The following is a 21988-nucleotide window of genomic DNA, read 5'->3' on the forward strand; positions in this document are numbered from 1 at the left end:
TTTATATAATCTCTGATGGTATTTATATTTTCTCTTTGTAATTCATAAATTTAATTGTAAAACTTTGTTTGATGAATACTCATATTGAATGCTGACTCCAGGGTGCAGTTGATGCTACTTGCTTCATTGGTCGGTGGCTGGCAGGGGCTGGCTGCAATCTCCAAACTTCTACAGCCATTTTGAAATTAGGCACAGGAAAAAGAAGTTTCCCTATATCAAGGAAGACAGTTATACAAGCACGGAAGTTGTGATAAAAAATTTTAAAAAGTGGTGAAGGGTGCATGAGCTGGCAATACTGCAATATGGTAACCATGCAATGCAACAAACTATACCAACCATGGACAAATCATAATTTAGGAAGCCAATTCTGGACAATATGAATAAATGACTGGAGGAAGGTGAACAGCTGTGTCTACAGTGCTGTGTTTCAGCCCCATCATTATCAATCGTGTTGTTATGGCCTAATGCTTAGTACATAAGTACATGCCTAACTACATACTTTAAGCCACAAACACTTTCACGAAAATTAATGTTTTACAGCAAAATGACAGTAACACTGGTATTTTGAACATATCTTACATAATACTATATGTGAATAGAAAATTTCTAAATAAAGATGCTTTTTTTGCAGAAACAATAATAATCCTCTGTAATCTGAGGCGCAGACACTTTTTTTGCAGAAACAGTAATAATCCTCAGTAACATCAAGAAGTCTTAACATCATGTGGAAAGCACATTGTTTTTATCTGTAAGCACACATGCTTACTAATGTGTTATACAAGCACTTATGATCTTATTCATAGTTCCAACATCAGTAACAAGATAAGAATTAAACTGAATATGTAAACCAAAAGAAGAGATATTCTGGTAATTGATCATGACAAATTTTACAAACATATAATCCTAATATCTATTCCCTTGCCAAGATGAACGCCTTCTGACCCGACCTGACAATCTACCTACCTTGCTACTTTATGGGCCGAGGACTGGTCTCTCCTGGCATGTCCTAGAGGGTTTCCCTACTCTGCACATCTTTTGCATCTTTCTAACACCTTTGTTTAACATTCTGCAGTTTTCTCTGCTTTGGTGGAAAATGATCTTCACCATACAGGTTTCAGATATCTACAAACATCAGCCCCTCTCTTGAGAGGTCATAATACTATTAATTCCCAACATTCTACAAAGAATGAGGGAACCTTATAAAGAGGAGAAGGTAAATTAGAAACACCTAAACAAAATGGAGGTTTTATTTGATACATTTGTAGAAATTAGAAAGTGGCAACACTTCTTGACATAGTTATGATATTAATAGTAGTAGAATCAGAAGAAGAAATAGTAGTAGTCGTAGTAGTAGTAACCTATTTAACAGCTCCACAAAACAACAATAATGAAAGTATCCATGAAAAATCCACTTCTACCCACTTTCAAGACACTTGAATCCACTTCATAAAGCACTTTACAGGCCCGAGATAATCTCCTCCACCTGGCTTTGTGGATACCTGTGGAAGCCTTTGTCAGGTGTCACCACAGCCACCTCCACATTTGCTCCACTCACCTTTTCCTCCATTACCTGCTTGAGTACTGTCAGGGCAAGCTTCAGGGCTTCTTGTAGCTTCATGGACTGAGGGAAAGAGAGCATATCAGAGAGAGAGAGAGAGAGAGAGAGAGAGAGAGAGAGAGAGAGAGAGAGAGAGAGAGAGAGAGAGAGAGAGAGAGAGAGAGAGAGAGAGAGAGAGAGAGAGAGAGAGAGAGAGAGAGAGAGAGAGAGAGAGAGAGAGAGAGAGAGAGAGAGAGAGAGAACCAGCTTAGTACCCATGTCATTGGATGTACATAAAGCAGCACTGCAAGAAGTGAACAACACTACAAAGTAACAAAGAAGGAACTTATTTTACTAAAATCTTAAAACAAGGAGCTAAAAAGGTTTGTGGTGAATTATGCAAGGGCAATAAACTGACAGTCATTAAAAAGATAAAGAAGGAAACTTCAATATGGGACACAACAGATAAGAAAGGCATTTTATAATCTTGGATGTGAAGTAAGAGAAAACTCCCAACAACACAATACAGAAAGAAGAGACAGACATGAGCCAAATGATGAAGAAAGTGAAGGAAGAAGGAAGAAATTCATCAAAAGAAACAGAGGACGTTCACACAAAATGGAAATATATTGAAGAAAGCAGAAGAATGATTAAAGTTCATGTCCCAATGTGATGCCAAAGAAATACTAGCAGGTTCATGGAAACTGGCATGAACATGAAAAAGATCAATAAAATAAAATACTAATAAATAAATAAGTAAATAAATAAATAAAAAGAAAAATAAATAAGTCCATGCAAGAAGTATTCATGACTAACACATGCAAAAATATCCACCTAAATCCTTCCCAACAAACCTAAACCCACTCAAACTTATACAAAATCCAAACCCTCCCAAAGCCACTCAAAGCCTCCTCAAACCTTTTCCAAACATCCAAATCCTCTCAAAGAAACCTGCCCATCCATACACACTCCCACACTGCTTACCTTGTGGTATGACTCCTGGAGGGACTGCTGGGCCCCCTCTGAGCCTGATCCAATAGCCTTTGCACCAAACTCCAAGAAAGTACCGCTTGGGTCCATGTGGTACAGCTGTGCGCCACAGTTATCAATGCCAGCAAACAGCATAGCCACTCCAAATGGACGACTCTGAGGAGGAAGAACCAGAGGATGTATATGTGTGTGTATTTACCTAGCTGTGTTGTACAGAGCAGTAGCCAAAGCTCATTTTGTCCTGTCTTCATAACCATATTAATCCAGTTTCTCTTTAAACATGTGTACACTTTGCCACAACCACCTCTTTAGGACATATCATACTTGTTATAATTTTCGTCATAATTTCTTTATCTAAATAGTTAAATGTCACCTTAATGTTTCTTAACAAGCTGTATGTAGAGCCGAATATTCCATTTATGTGCCTTTGTGGTGATAGTGTGCCCTGAATCATTACTCGCAAATCTTTTCTTCATTACTTTTCATTATTATTTCTCCTCCCATTTTGTAATACCATTATCTTTTTGTAACTCCATGCAGTCATTTTCATCCTATTTTCATTACTTTTGCATCATCAGCAAACAGTTTATATAACTACTTAGATCCTCTGTCATATCATTAACATATATTTGAAACATAATAGGTGCCAACACAGATCCTTGCAGTACCCCACTTGTCACTTTGTGCCAACTTGAATTAGTGTCTGATTACTGTTCTAATTTCCCTCCCTTGTAAATTCTCTAACTTCCATATAAGGTTTTTGTGGGGAACTTTATCAAATACTTTTTTTGAGATATGTATCAACCCACTGGTCTCTCCCTTGAACTCTATCTATTACTCTTGTATAAAAGCTCAATAGATTTGACACAGGATTTCCCTTTCCTGAACCAAAATTGCTTTTCTGTAATTATCTTTTCATTCTCTAAATATTTCACCCATTTATCTTTAATTACTATTCCACAAAACTTGCTTGCAATACTTGTTAGTGATACTGGTCTATAATTTAATGGTTCTATTTTATTTCCCCCTTTGTATATTGGCACTATGTTAGCTCTTTTCCATTCCCTTGGTACTTTTCCTTCTTTGAACAAGTTTTTAATTATATCCCATATAGGTTCCTCCATTTGTTCTCTGAATTCTTTTAATATTCATCCATTTACTTGATCTGGTCCCATGGCTTTTCTAACATTCAGCTCTTCCAGCAGTTTCTTGATTTCTTGTCTTTTTACATGTATCTCCTGTATTCCCTCATTCTGTGATACCACTTTTGGTGCCACAAAATTGGTTTCCAAGAGGGTAATAGTTGACAGTTAAAGATGAATTACATAAATAAATATACAGATAGAAACATTTTTATGCTTGATAACATGACAAACTTTCTCCCTGCCAGGTCAAACTTTTCTATTTCTGCCTATCAACACCCAACCTTCCTTTCTGCTAGTTTACCCGCATTCAACTTGCCTCTAAGATAGGTAATCATTCTAATTCTTCAAAATATCAACCTATACCTTTGATTTCTTGTCTTTTTGAAGCTTTCCACTTTATCCTCAAAAGGAAGATTCTGAAGCACCAATCTGCTCACAACCATCTTTCTAATCACAAGTATGGATTTCGTAAAGGATAACCCACTGAATCTTGGTCATCCTCTCTTAGAGATTTTGGTAAAACCTTTGCTTTTGATAGAGTCTGGCACAAATCTTTAATTTCTAAGCTTCCCTCGTATAGTTTTTATCTATCTCTCAGCCCCTTTATCTCTAGTTACTTTGTCTTACCCACACTTATGTCAATGAATACTCTGCACTTCTCATTTCTCATACACTCACCTCAAAAAGAATGAAATATGTTCACTGCCTCAAAAACTCAATTCCTTTCAGACAATCATCCCTTCTTCTTCAGTGACACTCAACTTTCCTGCTTCTCAATGATGAACAAACTGTGACTGTGCTTCACTAAAAGACTCAACAGGAAATTTCACATCTGTTCTCTCACATGAAATAAGATGTTTTGTGCCATCTCTGCTGAATTTATTCCTCCTTCCATGGCCATGCAATACAAGTCTTTTTACTTCCTCTCATCATTATTCTGTTCACCTTACTGACACAAAAATTAAATGGCACCTTCATTCTTTCATCTGCTTTAATGGTAAACTCTGGAAGCCTCTTCCTGTTTCTGTATTTCCTCCTTCCTATGAACTGAACGGCTAAAAAAAAAAAAAGGAATATCAAGATACATCATAAAATAAATTGGCCTCTTAAATCTTCTATCCTTGATTTTGTTTTAGGAACAGCATTTATGAACACTTTTTTCCCCCTTAGCCATTCTAACACACACACACACACACACACACACACACACACACACACACACACACACACACACACACACACACACACACACCTCCATACACACAGCAATGGAAAAAAAATGTAGAACCAAATAAAAATAACAATCATAGGCACTCACCATTGCGGGGCCATCATCATCTGAGTCACCAAACCGGATGGCCAGGTTGGACACGGCCTGGGCAACACTCTCTACCTTCATATCTGCATTGTACACGAACCAATGGTTGGCACACTCCACCCGTGCGTGGTCCACCAGCGTGCGGGAGTCTGCCACCAGGCCGGACACAGCACATCCTGGACGGGGACACAAGAAAAAGTTGTTTTATGTAGTTCTTCCTCTCTCTATCCTTTCTTTCACTTATCATTTTCCAATTAGCTAATCTAGGAAATTTGTATAACAAGTGAAGAATAACATTATGAACTAACACATGATGCATCAGCAGCTACCAAGAAGATGGAAAGCTTAGCATCTATGTAACTCCTTCAGGTTTAGACTACCTGGCAATCACATGAAATTGGTGGCAGCCATAATTAGAATTTGACCTTCAGATTACACCTCAAGATTTAAAGCAGGGCATCATTAGAATCCATCTGAAGTGGACAAAAATATTAAGTTAGTGCTAAATACAGCATGGGTTTATCTTGGATAATATTAAATAGTTTTAAGATGTAAAAAAAATAATAAATAAATAAATAAATAAATAAATAAAATACAAATAAATAAATAATAAAATAAATAAATAAATAAATAAAAATGAATAAATAAATAAATAAATTAATTAATTAATAAATAAATTAATTAATTAAATAAAAATTATAATAAATAAATAAATAAAAAAATAAGGGGGTAGTTTGTATGACGATTATTTGAGACCAGACTATCAATTTGTGTGCCCTGGTTTGAATTTGAGCAGGGGCAATTAATACACAGCACATCCAGATATTCATCCCTCCTTCAGGCTGGTTGATAAAGAGGTGCTTGGAATGACCTGGGGGAAGGTAAACTGTGGGAACTTGGATGTCACTGTGCTCCTCAGAAATACTATACACCACAAGGCCAGTGAGATGGAGATGAGCACTGAGGCCATGCACAGCTATAGGATGTGTCCCCATCTTTATCTTTACTTATCTCTCTCTATCTGTAAATCTTTCATTCCATAATCCCTCTTCTTCCTCTCTTCTACAAATTTCCTTTTCTTTCCTCACCTATTTGCATGGTCAACATCACACACACACACACACACACACACACATGTACTCACCAATATGTTTGTCAATCTGCACAATCTTCTCAATAGTGGAGGGTATCATGAGTGGTGAGGTGATGCGCTTCTCCACTGCTAGCACCACGCCCTCCCCTGTCTGGATGCCAATGGCAGTGGAGCCCAGCTTGATGGCCTCGATGGCATACTCCACCTGTGGCAAAGAAAAGAGTGGGAGAGAGGAAAATGAGTGTGACTGAGCTGAGTAATTAGGGGAAAGGAAAAAGTGTGTAATATATTTTTCTACTGCTTACCAGTTCCTATAATTATCTACTGAGGGAACAAGTGACACACTATGAGACAGAGCAATGTTTACTTCTCAACCTGGGTGCCATGTGCAAATTGTATGGCCATAAGCTGAGGCACAGACTGATCAACACAGGACTTCACACAACTTTTTGCAAATTATACAATTTTTAATTACATACTCTCTAGGTATGCTAATTGTTTTATGAGCTTTACATTACTTCTTTAGTGGCACTTTATTAATTTCAGTATAAGTATGAGATACAGAAATGTAAAAATCATCAATGAAAGAAAAAAGTACTTGGAATAAATAAAATTACAGGTACTGCCAAAGTGATTTTTATGTGGATGTGATGAATGTATAAGAATTAGCAGTCACTGTAATCATGGGTTACGGATGGGGGGCCAGGGATGCAAGTCATGCATAAAAAGTGGGTAACCACCAGAAAAAGACTGCAAGTCATTTAGATTGAAGAAACCTTGCTGAAACACATTATGTACTGGAAACTGTGATTTAGTAGTGCTGTCTGGTACAGCATGCCTTATTAGCAAATAATTTAAATTAAATATTAATAGGTACTCTAAATTTGTACCAACAGAAAAAAAAAAAAATAATATCAAAGTTCTCCCTCTCCCACATCCTTTTATCAATAACATTTACTCTCTCTCTCTCTCTCTCTCTCTCTCTCTCTCTCTCTCTCTCTCTCTCTCTCTCTCTCTCTCTCTCTCTCTCTCTCTCTCCCTCCCTCCTTACCTGGAAGAGACGCCCTTCTGGAGAGAAGGTGTTCACTCCTCTGTCATACTCGCTTCGGGTCAGGAACATCTACAAGGAACAGATGTCAATCTTAAGTTGATGTTAAACCAGGAATTCCAGGAGAGGAGCCTGTCCAATTCAAGTGTATTTGCTGTCACAGAAGTACAATATGACAGAATGCTTGAGAAAATAAGTCCTCAATGGTGGAGAAGTAAGTCACAGTCCCCCCTTCTGGTTTTTTCCCTCATGGCAACACTATGGTGTGGAAAATACACATCTCATTTGCTTGAACAATGATAAGAATGTGTGTACATACAACAGAAGAAAATGAAGTTGGCACGCTGATGCAATTGGTGGTTTTTCTCCATTGCCAGAAAATGTTCTCCTCCCTCACTGTACTCAACACTCAGCCCTTCCAAGGACATGGACAGATTTCCTGTTGAGAATTTCCCTTTTTTCAAAAGAATTCTGTTGTGAGGCTGAATTTCTCAAAAAATTTTTTTTCTAAGAGGGCTGTACTCTTTGCTGATACTACCATCTGACCAGGAGCTTAGTTATCATTTCTCCCTATTCTTTGTCCTTCAGCTCCTCCCTAAAGTTTATATTTCCAAGGGTGTCTTAGATTTTCTTCCAGTCCATACTGGCATTGTGGAAGTTTAACTTATTTAGGCCTTGAGTTGTCTATTGCTGGATGAAATTTTTAAGATGAACACATCTTGCAGAGTAGACGATAACATTCATCAGTTTGTGGTGTGACATAATTGTCTTGGGTAATGTGACTGTGCAACAGATCCTGATCTTTCATTAGAAACAGGTGTACAATGTTACTAATCCTGGTCAGTTCCTGGACATGTTTGGTGAGGTGGCATTCTTCCATCAGGTCAAGAAGCCACTTTGCTGAAGCAGTGGCCAGTCTGACACCACCTTGGATCTGCCTGTTTTCCCGGTCAACTGGCAGTAGATTAGATACCAACTAATATTTCAGATGGCGAGTTTTTATGCAAATTTATTGTTTTAAGTAGTTGGTCAGTGACTGTCTTGAAGCTCTGTTCATTAGCATTAGGCAGTCAGTACATTGTGACTACTAGAGTGTTGATTTCCTTCATTAAAATACCTAGCAACTCACATGTTCAGTAAATGTACTGGACATGTATTTCCAAGTGTCCTGACAGAGGTTTAATCCTCTTTCATGGACAATTTATTCTTCAAATTCATTAAAAAAGAAAAATACATTAGAAAGTACATGCCTAATTCTTAAAACTTGTGGAATGACGTTTTAAGGATAATCGACGCAAGAGTTCAGATAAATGTGCCTTAAAAATATATAAGGTCATGCCTGGCTAGTTGTTGTTTAGCAAAGTGTCATGCCAGGGAGGTAGAAAGGAAGATAAAGGGAAGGTATGGATTTGCTTACTCAACTGTCCTTAACAATTCACTACAGCAAGGTGAAAGTAGGATGATAAGACTTAAAAGTGTACTCTACATGGTAGGCAGCTAGAGAAGAGAGAAGGACAACCACAACACTTGGGGCGCGGCGCCCACACCAAAACTGTTCAGTCAGGAGGGAACAGTTGCACCGAGACTACTGTACAGAAAAATAGCAACCCACACAGCCTTACAACCACACCAGGAGTACTGATATCAACTTGACTAGGAGGAATAACCCAAGCAAGGGGAGATCCTTACTTTACCTTGGCTGTGGGATGGAGAGAAGCCTGGACCGGTGTGGCGTCAACTTCGGGGATGACTTGTTGTGTGTGGCGGTGATGATGGCTGCGGTCCTTCACTCTTTTCAACCGCACTTAGATACCAGGTAATTCTCTATATTCTAGAGTTTCTTGAGTTTATTGATTAAAAAAAAAAAAAAATAATGGGTTAAATATATGAAATTATTTTCTTCCATTATTATGCTAGTTGCAATGGAAATACAGATTCGCTTGTTTTTTTTTTAATTGCAAAGTATTTTCATTGATACTGCGAGTCATTACTAGGCCGTTTATTGAAATCGGTTTTCTATTATGTAATTCATAATAAGTTTATTTTGATAAAAGCAGAGTTCAAGAATAGAGGATTCTCTCTCTCTCTCTCTCTCTCTCTCTCTCTCTCTCTCTCTCTCTCTCTCTCTCATGGAACAGGTATTGTAAAACACTCCTTTCTTGCGTGCTCTCATCCTTTCATTCGTCTCTCCCTTTGTCTCACATTTCCGCGATCACTTCCCGCATTTCACCATATCAGTCACTCAACGCAGTTAGTGGTCAAAACACAGTTAACTCCCTCAAACACTCCACTAACTATTCCCCAATTTATGTTAAAGGTAAGAAGAAGAAATAAAGAAAAAAAAAACATGATTGTAAGCCGTCATTCATTAATTTTTAAGGATTTGCCACCTCAAAAGTGAAGTGACGCGGGCCTTTTGCTATAGAGCGGCCCAGTCACTCTATCTATTAAAAGCAAATTATTTTACTTCAGTGGTTCCCACACTGGGTTAGGGGGAGGGAGCTGAGCAGAAAACATGGTGGTCAGGGTAGCCGAAAATTGTCATGTGTCGAAAAATCGATTAAAAAGCAAATCCTGAAAAACAAAACAAAACAAAAACAAGCACCTATCGTAAGCAGCAGCACTATCTCACTTAAGCTATGGAAGCGATTTATGATTTCATGTGGGCAGTTTATTATTATTATTATTATTATTATTATTATTATTATTATTATTACTATTATGTGAATTCGAAATATTTGTGCATTAACTAACATTTCTTGTAGAACAGTGCACATCGTGGTTTTAGTTAATTAGTGAAATGTTGCTTTAAATTTCAGTGCCATTTGTCAGACCTTTATAATTATTTCATTGTTTTATAAAACTGCATATTTTCATTTCAATCTTTTACTGGTGTGTCTTTACGTTTTAGTATTATGATAACTCACAATATTGTTTATGCCATGCTTTTATGTTTCATAATTACTTTATGAAACTGTGGCCATTGATGTACATGCCATCATATCCTCTTGATGCATCTGGCCTTCATACCAATGTTTATATTAGTTTTATGAAAGAGCGCACATCAATGGTGTGTTATAATTGTCTGGTGTGTTATAATTGTCATGTACGTATTTCAGTGCTGTATTTCCAAATGTTATGTACTATTACTCTCAGTCTTTACTTAGTTTTTTGGAAGTGTGCAAGTCTATTTCATTTTTTTTTTTAATCTCCTTTTGAGACATTTGTTTGTTAAAATGCTTGATGCCTGTTTCATCTCTCGCATTTGCTTTGATCCATGCTTTCCTAAACAGTGCTAGGATACAAAGTGTAGGTAAAAATGTAATTATACACAAAAACAGTGAGGAAGGGGGTGCCTGTCTGTTAAAAACAAAAAAAAGGACGTCATATAAGAAACTTTGGGAGTCATTGGGCTACCCAAACCTTGCTCTTAAGACAGGTGCAAAGACTGCTTGGTGATGGTGAGACAATCAAACCTTATAATTAAGCAAGACAAAATGTGGACCATGTCAGAGAGAGAGAGAGAGAGAGAGAGAGAGAGAGAGAGAGAGAGAGAGAGAGAGAGAGAGAGAGAGAGAGAGAGAGAGAGAGATAAGGAGTATAATCTTCCACAGGGCCAGTGTCACAAAGCTTCACAAAGAATGAGTGCCATCATATGTTACTTTATTTTCTTCCACATTCAAAATACCAAGGATACAGATCACATAAAAGTTAACACTACTCATAATACTTCTCTTCTTGGCTTGCTGCCACTCACGGACTAGGAAAACAGACCTTGTAGCATTTGTAATTTGCACACCAGACATATAGAGGTGTCTCCATACATACTATTATAACTGAATATCTTTGGCCAATTAAAAAAAAGATGCACACTTGAGAACCAAATAATGTGTGTCCCTCCCTCAAACCTGTGATTCATTGGCTGCAGGCATCTATTTACTTTCTAATTCTAACAAATTCGTTGTTACAAGTTTCTAAGGAAATTCAAGAGTAAGCAGTACTTAACATTACTTGTGAAATTAAAGCTGCAGGTATAGTGTGAGTCCACTGTGAGCATTTTGTACATTATGCCCTTTACTCTGACAGCCAAAGGACTAATGTGGCAACCCCTGGCAACACTCATGATTCCGACAAACACATCATCCCTTAATCCTAACAGCACACATCAGTCATTATGAGTGCCTGTCATCTGAATGTCAGCTCAATGGCACCTTGGTAAATTATCTTCTTGTTAATTGTTCTAACTGTGGCTTATTGCTAATCAGCACTAATTTAAAACTTTCTTTTTCAAATGGTTATCTTCTATGGATTTTTTGTTTTGTTATTTGTTACAGTGGAGACCTTTGTCATTCATTCACTTATCTTTATGTTAGAGTTAGTACACTCACACCATTTTCTAAACTGAATGGTGAACAAGTATTTTTGGCAGTTATAAAGCTTTTGTAGCCCACATTGACCACCATTTTTTCATCACAGCTTAAAAAACAAGTGCGTAATGATCACAATGTAAAATCCCCCACAACCACTTGCTGCAAGATCAACACTTAGAATCCAGCTGCTGTAGAGTGTATCAGACACTACATACATTAGGGTGGAATCTTAGTAGGAGGAAGGAGCATCCACTAGTCCTGGTGTTCCCGTGCGGAGACAAGCATGGACTTAGCTTTATATGAAGGCCAGCGGCAGGTGGGGCAATGGTGGTTGTCCTTGAGCAACCATTCAGTTATACATGCGTGGTGATAATTGTGTCCACACGGCAACCCACACAACACTGCTGCCCATCCATACCTTCCCAGGCAGATGGCACAGATGCGACTCTCAATGGCATGTGGAGGTGCAGTCCATTTGAGCTCTGTTAACCGCTGGGGTGAGAGGAGCCAGCTTGGGCCTTTGCTTCTGCCCTGCCTTGCACAGTTAACTGGTGTTGGCTGCTTCTGCCGCGTCTTGCAGCAATTCTCATATACCCTCTGCAACTTTTCATGTGTGGCAGCACTGTGGTCTGTCTGCTCCATGGCACGTCGCCGCAAGTGTCGACGCTCAAGTTTTCGCTTGAGGATGGCACAGCGGTGGCACACATGAACCTCCTTGACGGAGGCCCACAGTGAACAAAGGCGGCACTCTTCATCATGGCAGCAAGTGTGCGAATCCAGCAGGGTATCACTCTCATTTTCACTTACACTGTCTACATCTGTCTCACTCTCTGATTTGAGATCATCTTCATTCCCCCACCCATCATATCTCCACATGGGCAGCTCTTTCATGTAGTCTGTGGGGATGACTGGGTGAAGCCACAAGTCAGGTGTGGCCAGTCGCTCAATTAGGCGTTCCATGCCCTCCTCCAGGCCCAGGTCTTGTGAAGGACGTGGCCGTGACAGTGAGGTCATTGGACGGAAAAGTACATCTACTAAGTAATTATCCACTGGGAAGGAGCTCCACCAGCCACCTTCAGGCTCTTCTTGCTCTGCATTCCGTCTCCCCAAAAGATTCCTCCAAGCTAAGATGATGAAACCAAACATTGCTGCTGACACCCAGAAGATGGCAGGGTGGCTCTGAACCATGAGCCAGTGGTAGCGGATGAAGGAGGACACACGCGTAGCACTAAAAGCAGTGGCCAGCCAGGCAGTGGAGGGCAGTGCAGCTCGGACAGAAGCAGGCCGAAGCAAAGCAGTGACAGCCAACCACAGTAGCATTACCCCAGCATTGTTGAAGGCAGCTCTTGTAAAGCTGGCACCTACATGACGCCACACTCGCACTCGCCCATCCAAAAAGTAAAAGAAATCAGCAGCAGCCAGCAGATTTGCCACTGCCAGAGATACCAGGAATGCATCATTCAAGTGTGGCTGCAGGGCACAGATGTAAAGGCTGAGTGCTGGCCGTGTAAGTGTTTCTCCCCTCTGGGCCCCATAGGGAGCCATGCCTTCAGAGGTGACTGTAACCAGGCTGGGCACACCGCTGATTCCTGATCGCTTCAGCAGCCGAGACACCTGCAAGAAAAGACAAGGGGGCTCAACTTTGCCTTTGATTTAAAATTCTGAAATATATTAAAGATCTTACTCAAGCAATATACTGTTTATCAGTCTTCAAATGGTTGTAATGAACCAAAAAAGATTTTATCAAAGTATCTAGATGTGCACAACTTGTAGGAGCATTGGTCATCCTGTGTGGTTGTGAAAACTAATCCAACCCTGCAGAATGATAAAATAAACCTGTGAATGTACAAGGGTACATCAGAAAATATTTAAATGTGAAATATACAGTCAATTAGATCTGTCAAATCTGAGTGAAGACACTGAAAAGGACCATAAAAACAAACTTGTTGGCAAAAGAAAAAGAAACAAGTCTAAAAGACTGGGTGAGGAGGTGAAGTGTGAAAAATTTGTAAAAATATTAAGCCCTGAGAACAAATTATGCACACACACACACACACACACACACACACACACACACACACACACACACACACACACACACACACACACACACACACAGACACACACTTCACAGGAATTATCAGTAAGTTCTGAAGGGTGGGCAAGTTGGGAATATATCTCTATCATTCCTCACATGTAGTCAGTGACATATTTATGATGCACATCTTCATTCATGCTTGAACTGTTATGAGACAGTGCAAAAATGAGTAGACTTGAAACAAATTAAACTGCTTTCTAGTGTTCCTGAAGCATAAAGGGAACTCATCAAGAAGCACAGTCAGTTTTCAGTGCTTTCCCATCTCCTTCTGCACATACACAGATAATAACAGTGTTGCACCAATGCCTTCATACCTCTGCTGTTGGTCTCCTTGATAAGGTTGTCCAATGTGCATACAACTTGGCAAGTAAGAGTGACTCTGAGTAAAAAGTCATGTGGCCATACAGGCAAAGCTTGTAGTCAAAGATTGTGCAAGTAATCATTTCAGTCTGTTAAAACAATTACTTCTATAAAATTTTTTTACAGCTAATAATAGTATTATAAAAGTATCAATTTAGAGGAAATAGCATAAGGCTTGAAGATAGTTGGTAAAACACCACTATTGACACCATGCCACCTCACCTGCTCTTTCTCTTCCTTCTTTACAGTGAAGGATGCCAGTTTGATACGTGTTGAGAAGCGCAGGCCCAAAGCAGCAATCAGTAGAGGGGGATTCAGGAGCTCTGAGATGTACACCATGTGAGGAATCTGGTGAAGTGGTGGAGGACCTTTTAGTTTCAAAGATACTAACATCTTCTCCAGATGGAAGGGGCAAACCTTTCATGTAAGCTTGAAAATAATGCTTGGAGAACCAAATGTTAGGATCTTTCTATAATTTCTGATTACGGCAGACCAAACTTAGTGTTTTTCAGTGCTCAAAGACTTGATTCCTCCATCTAACTACTACACATGACCTTCCAAATAACCATCCCCTCTTCTTCAATGACACTTAACTGTCCCCCCCTCTGAACATCCTCAGTCTGCTCTTTACTAATAATCTACTGGAAACTTTACCACTTGTCTCTACCTAAAACAACTTTTATGGCATTCTGAGCTGTCTCTACGAATTTTCACACTCTTCCCACTGCTAAGGCTGTGCAGGGGCCTTATTTGCCTATGCATTTCACATATATGGGGATTCCACTAATAATAATTAAAACTTATGTTGGATGCAATAATTTCACCTCCATTAGAGTCATTCACCCCCTAAAAAAAAGAAAAAAAATGCATAATGATATGATTAATGACAAAATCTATGGATACAAATAATCTTTAAACAAAATTTTAATATACAGTGTAAGGTAACACAAAAAAAAACTGTGGCAGTGATAATCTATATTAATGAGCTTTGAAACAACAATAATAAAAACTATATGGCCATGAAAACACAAACAGTCCAATATATCTATTACCTTCTTCTCCTGAACGTGCGTTGTGTTCAGCCACACCTCCTCCAATTGTTTCATATCCTGGATGGGTTCCACCCTAGACAGTATTCTCCCATGAAGCCATGAGAGGACTGAGTTAGCTGACAACTGGGTTGTGGATACAAAAGTGATGTGTTCACGACCAGACAACTTTGCGAGGCTCTGTTCAGACGTGTCCCTTTCAGGTGGCAGAATTAGCAGCAGCTGTGGGAGGGTCCATCCTTGGCGAGCACAGAACCTGGGGACGTGGATGACACTCACTACTTTCATCCTGGCAAATCCTAATACAGAATTTCAATTCCTGAATAATTCTTTTGTTGGCAAAGTAACAATTAGGTAATTCGTTCTGTGATAAATGGCGGGTTCTGTCACCAAATCTAACTCAGACATGCATAAACATTTCAATAAATATCACAATTCTGAATAGAAATCACATTTGTTGTTCATTGAATTAGTTCAGGCATACAGATATAGAATATAATTGATATCTAAAGAGTATGACACAGAAACAACAAGGAATGCAAGCAGCAAACTGAAAATATAAAGTAGCACATTAATGAATAAAACCAAAATAAGTGAAATGAAAATACAAAAGCGATTTGGATGCAAGAACTCACCTGCGGTCGTACTGGCAGGCAAGCACAGCGCCGTCCACCTGAAGCGTCTGTAGGCGTGGCATGAGAGCGTGCCAGGTGCGGTCGTCCAGGATGCGGTGGCCAGCATACTGACCCTCAGCTGGCACCACTTCCACCACCCAGACTGTCTCGTTCTCATCATATATCTGTACCAAAGTTGTGGAATACAATATAGCCTGCATAACAGTCTATAAATCATGCATACATTCAACACCATGAATATGTTATCTATTATATTAATATGTTGTCAAGCTGGCTCTTACCATCCCCCCAAAATTGCAAAATCTTATATGCACTGAGGTAATTTCTTTTCTATATATATTTGTTTACAGTTCTGCTTGATTTGCCATCTGCCTTACACTCAAGCACAGTCCATTATTTACAGCCATTCAGATTAGTGTGTTTAAAAGGTTTGGTTTCCTCAAGTCACTGTGAGGTGCAGCAATCTCAAGGTCTGCAGATCAACCTTCACAGGTTGCCATGCCACACAAACTTCAACCATCCTTTGTAAAAACAATTATACAAATTTGACTTTATAGGAAAATTATTACCTTAATGCAATGCTGGTAACATTCACATAACTTACAATGCTACAAGAGAGAGAGAGAGAGAGAGAGAGAGAGAGAGAGAGAGAGAGAGAGAGAGAGAGAGAGAGAGAGAGAGAGAGAGAGAGAGAGAGAGAGAGAGAGAGAGAGAGAGAGAGAGAGAGAGAGAGAGAGAGAGAGAGAGAGAGAGAGAGAGAGAGAGAGAGAAAACTTACTGCAGCAATATAATATCGAGTCATGTGACATTTTTCAAATTCACTTCCCAGTACTACTGCAGTATTTTCTTTTTAACATGTCACACAAATTAAGACACTTGGTCAAAGTGGTAATCTCAACTGGAGCACATGACTTTACCAGTCGTGTTAAAGGAACCCAAAGCATTTCAAAGACAGACTAGTTAAAAACACAACAAATTCTGTAAGGATACAGTGTTTTGACTTTTTAAAAATGAGATTTCTAAGACCATAATTTTTATAAACTGGGATACTTTTTCATATCACTTGATATTTTAGCAACAGACAACAATTAATCAATAAATTACACATTCATCATCAACTAATCAAAGTGGAAATATACAAACCTGCTCATAAAAGTCCTCCTTTCTGGACAGCTCCAGCATGGGCTTCACCTCTGTGTTCTGTGGCTGGCCTTGCAGTTCCCCATACTGGACATTACCTTGAAGAGAGTGACAGAATGTTATGTCACAGGGATGGAGATATGAATGTACAAATCCAATGAATGTGTGTGAGAGAGAGAGAGAGAGAGAGAGAGAGAGAGAGAGAGAGAGAGAGAGAGAGAGAGAGAGAGAGAGAGAGAGAGAGAGAGAGAGAGAGAGAGAGAGAGAGAGAGAGAGAGAGAGAGGAGAGAGAGAGAGAGAGAGAGAGAGAGAGAGAGAGAGAGAGAGAATTATCATAAAAGACTGAGATATAACATAATACACAGCAAACCCTGCCAGTATCAATTCCTGGTTACAGTCCCCAGGCTGACTCCCACCTGACTGCTGCAGAAGGCCAACGATTTCCCGCTTCTCCAGCACACCGGCATACTGCAAGCCCCGTGCATCCAGCAGACGGCGAATCTGAGCCACAGACAAGTTCCTCAAGGGGTTCACAAGCTGCCGGGGATAACAAGTTGTTAGCTACATGTTTCAGATTGACATGGCATTTATGTCAACAAAGGTTAACCCCACAGAGATGCATACTGAATAGCTTTATAAACTTCAGGCAAACATCATCATCTGTCAATAAAGATACTTAGAACAGCCATTGTCTCACAACGAACGAACATTAAAACTGTTGCTGAAGAAAATATCTTGAGGTTATTAACTATTTCTCTGGTTTCAAAAAGTAGTGATGAAAATGTAAAGTTAATATAAATTTTTAGTCAGTTCAAATTCATAAATAGAAGTAATTCACATCATGTCCACATTCTCATAAGGCACCACACTTCTGGCTTCTTGACACCATGGCAGATAACACAGATAAGGGTCAATGGCCACCTTATCGGTTACCTGCCACATACTTAATTAAAAGTGGTAATAAAGGGGGCAGACATTGTGATAATGCCAAAGATAATAGCACCAGATAGAAGATAAATAAGTCTGTCTATAAATTATGTACCTTTTATGTTCTTTGAGCACATGGTTGCCCACAAAGTTTGTATCACTTTAACTTGTGGATCTGTTCAGTATGTGATCTTTTACATGTTGATTGCAATAATGTTGTGGTATCCCTATGTAAATTTCAATAAAATAAATTATAAAATTAAGATGAACATTTTTGTTTTCAGCATTAATATATTGTGCAAAAATTTGCATTACAAAAGTGAAAATTTGTTACTAAGCTTAAATTTCAAAATACATACACAGTACATCATTCTCTCACATAATAAAGAATTATGTATTACCTACACTTTCAAATTTTACACAAAATAAGTAATTGTAACTTGTGACTTAAAAAAAAAAAAAATGAAGTAATTTCTTTGCTTCCATCTTTAATGAAAAAGATATTCAAAACATCTTCATAAACACTGAATGGATTTTTCATTATACATATGTCAGTACCTTAAAGAACATAAAATTTCTTTTAGATATTGTAAAATACTCTGCAAGCATCATCCTGGCAGCTGTACAAGTTTCAGATAGTTTGGAGTATACAACATTACTACCAGGCACTTGGCTTCCCACTTCTCAAAGCACATTAGCTGAGGATCAGGGAGGATCATTGTCAATGGCTGCTTCTGTTTTCTTCTTTACTGATTCATCTATTTCCTTTTTACTATTGGAAGAACAGAGTTGTTCTATGTCAATAATTCACCTACTATCACGTATGTACTCACCCCTTTAATCACAGAACTAAAGACAAGTCCCAAGATATGGACTACCCTCTGAATTTGTTTTAAAATCAAGTTTCCAGCTGGTATAATATTTTCAAGGTACTATATGCATCAGCAGCAGCAGCAGCAGCAGCAGCAGCAGCAGCAGCACTGTCCCTCATCCCCTGGCCTGTGCCTTGCTGTACCTGGAATGTGGTGTGGCCTGTCTCCCACCAGTGGCCCAGCTCCACCAGCCAGGTGATGGCCACCACCAGGACCAGGTACAGCGCCAGGAGGGCAGGCCGGCGCCACATGTTGCAGTCTGAGGTGCTGTTCAACACTCACTACTGCACAGATGCTGCAACACCACAGGACTCCGTGAGGCATAGGGAAAACAGTCTGGTTTGGCAGAAGTGCAGCATAAAGGAAACTTTTAGAAAAAAAAAAGTAAAATGTGGATAACAAAAGGGAAGAAATCCAACAGAAAAGACATGAGAAAGATAAGAGAAATAAAGACAACAAGAATGAAGTGTAACAGGGAATAAGACATGGTCAAACTCCTCTGACTTATACACATCTTAGATCACCTGTCCATAATATGCATGTTCCTAAGAATTCTTTCAGGAGGATGATCATGGCACAAAATCCTTCTCATTTCCATCCTAGCACACCCTAATTCCCTTTTTCTCTGCTGGCCCCTTTCTTGTTGACACTCTAATCCTCTGTTCTCTCATTTCACTGGCCATCATCTTCCTGCGCACACCACACGTACCACACTCACACTATACATTATCAGTCATCTTACATCCTGCTGTTCTTTCTATGTGGCAAGTAAATCATGTTAGAATTCTAAATTATATTTTTTTCAACCACTGCACAATTCTGTCACCTTTACTTCACATACCAAATATCTTATAGACACATTCATTACCTTTACTTCAATAAGGACTCGTGAGATGTAAGGAGTTGATGTGGTGTATTACAAATTGCTAAACTATACGCACATCATGAAGGGTTACTGACTGTCATTACAAACAACACTCAACTGGTGCTCAGAAGTGTGGGGCTCTGCTTGATATCTGTGTGTGTGTGTGTGTGTGTGTGTGTGTTCCGGAAGGGCGATGCAAAACTTGTACAAATACTACACCCACGCAAAAAACGAAGAGCGTCCACAAACATTATAGCAAAACACACAGCTTTATTAGTGTAACTGACAGGATTCACTCACTGCCCCCCTTACACACACACACACACACACAACACATATATTCAAGCCTTCATTTATTCGTCTTTTTTCGTTCTCTCAGATCTTGAAGAACCGCTTGTAAATATGCCACAGCGAAAGGACCATAAATATCCACCACTAAAAACTTACATATCCCTCACAATACCACTACTGTCATGACTGCATATGATGAGTGGCACAATTCACCATGCATAACGCGTGAAAAGGGAAGATGTCTGGCCTTATATGTGACGGTATTAGCATGACCATAACGGTACTCCTACCTTGTTGGTGGATGGTGGGTCACTGGGTTGTTGTTGTTTGTTCACTTTGTTGTCGAGGCGCTGCAGAGACCGCGGGCACACTCAAGGAAGGCGGATGCAAGGGATAACTAAGAAAAAAAAAAAAAAGAGCGAAAAAAATATGTAGTAATAATAATAATAATAATAATAATAATAATAATAATAATAATAATAATAATAATAAAAATAATAATAATAATAATAATAAATAAATAAATAAATAAAAACAGGGATTGAGACAAGAAGGACTGGCAGAGGGAAGTGCCTGAAATGTCTACACTAGTGTAATACACAATTTAAGAAAGATATAGCAGAAGAGAAATTTTATGATAACAGGCAAAAGTCTTTCATTGGCCAGTCCTGCAGCTTGTGGTTAGTTAGCTACTTGTTAGTGCTTATAAATATGCATATATAATTAATTTTTATTTTTAGCATTTAAAAGTTCTGTACGAGCAATTTCCTTCATGTAAATACATACAATTATTCCATCCTATGCCCATGGGGAGAGGGAAGAAGCGACTGACCTGCTGGCCTTATGCAATGGGGACCACCTAACTCCTGCCAAGGAAGCTTACCTTGGCTCCTGCACACCGACGTATGTAAGGCCAACAGGTCAGTCGCTGAATCTTTCTTTCATGAAGAGAATGCTTTTTAGTGTTTTAATGGCTTTTTCCTGTTTTTAGTTGACAATCTGAAGATGGGATAGTTTTCCCAAAGCGTAACCAAGAATAAAGGAATGGTGCCAACACACACACACACACACACACACACACACACACACACACACACACACATTATTATAATTTCCACATACATAACTTAGAGTAACAGAGAATGAATCCAGTGGGCAGTCGTATCCCGCGTGCCCACAGTTGGAGCACACTGACCTATAGCTATAAGAACGCAATCCTGTTTACTTAAGTCATTCTTAATAATATAACGTTTTCTTCTTCACCCTGGACTCGTGTAGAGGACAAGAGACATAAAGGAATGGTCTTCCATGGTCTCCAACGTCTTCAGGGGCACGGCACCGCAGTTCTTTCTCGCCGTATTAAAATATGATTGGATGTTAGACAATATCAACTATACCTACTTTGTTCTTTACTATGCAGTGTCGTGGCACTAAGTAGCAATGGTGGTGGTGGTGGTGGAGTGACGGATGTTTTTTTTTTTTTTTTGACGGATGTGTTCTGGTGCAATCTCTTCATCTACAACAGTGGTCCCCAAACTAGAAAGCGGTCTCCAGGACTCCCTGCGGGGGGGGTGGGAGGGGAGTGAGGAGAATGCTGGGGTGAGACGTCATCTGCCCCCCAAAAATAATTGTGTAAAGAGTATGTACAGTAATGAAATCACCATGAACAAGTATGTACCTCACTGATATAAACTACTGAAAACATGTGATTCATGTGATCAATATTTCATCTGAGGATTATGAGAATTCGAAACATTAGTTGGCTTCATAAATCCTATCTAGTCTGTAGAGCAAGGCATTTCGTGGTGTCGTTTGCTGGAATTAGTTGCTTTACATTTCTGTGCTATAAAAATCCAACTTATTATTTAAGTGACGTCTCTACATTTTTTTTATTTAGTTTATAAAATTGTGGATATATTAGTTTCAGTCTGCTACTGGTGTGAGCGTTATTACATTTCAATATGAAGGCCCGACACATGTTTCATAATACGTTATATAGAACTGTGGCTCTCCTGGTTTGATTTGTTAACTGGGGTAAATGTCTACAGTGCAATTCTTTGAGAATTCGAAATAATATGTACAGTCAACTGCAGTAAAGCCTCTGCCACTCTTGGTCCATATATTCAGAGGCGTTTTTTTTTTTTTTTTTTTTTTTTGTGATTGGTTAAACTCCTTAAAACTAAGCCTTGAGGCCCCGCCCACCTGACCTGACCTCACCTGCAACTGTGGTCCTTCCTGTGATCAGTGCAT

At 39.1% G+C, this 21988-nt stretch overlaps 2 protein-coding genes across 2 annotated transcripts; both read right to left on the reverse strand.

The window, feature by feature from the left end:
• Positions 1-1229: 1229 nt before the first annotated feature.
• LOC135095002 (proteasome subunit alpha type-5-like) lies at positions 1230-8974 on the reverse strand. The gene is made up of 6 exons (XM_063995598.1): positions 8826-8974; positions 7135-7203; positions 6135-6288; positions 4991-5166; positions 2522-2683; positions 1230-1621 (listed from the first exon to the last, which is right to left on the reverse strand). Exons 2-6 carry the CDS (start codon positions 7201-7203, stop codon positions 1457-1459), a joined length of 726 nt encoding a protein of 241 aa, XP_063851668.1. The 5' UTR covers positions 8826-8974; the 3' UTR covers positions 1230-1456.
• Positions 8975-10777: 1803 nt separating this feature from the next.
• LOC135094985 (E3 ubiquitin-protein ligase RNF103-like) lies at positions 10778-20138 on the reverse strand. The gene is made up of 8 exons (XM_063995547.1): positions 20029-20138; positions 18726-18877; positions 17200-17320; positions 16787-16881; positions 15644-15807; positions 15012-15264; positions 14182-14307; positions 10778-13115 (listed from the first exon to the last, which is right to left on the reverse strand). Exons 2-8 carry the CDS (start codon positions 18831-18833, stop codon positions 11754-11756), a joined length of 2229 nt encoding a protein of 742 aa, XP_063851617.1. The 5' UTR covers positions 18834-18877; positions 20029-20138; the 3' UTR covers positions 10778-11753.
• Between the last annotated feature and the right edge of the window lie 1850 nt (positions 20139-21988).

This window comes from Scylla paramamosain, chromosome 3 (assembly GCF_035594125.1).
Source record: "Scylla paramamosain isolate STU-SP2022 chromosome 3, ASM3559412v1, whole genome shotgun sequence".
In the NCBI taxonomy this organism is placed as follows: domain Eukaryota; kingdom Metazoa; phylum Arthropoda; class Malacostraca; order Decapoda; family Portunidae; genus Scylla; species Scylla paramamosain.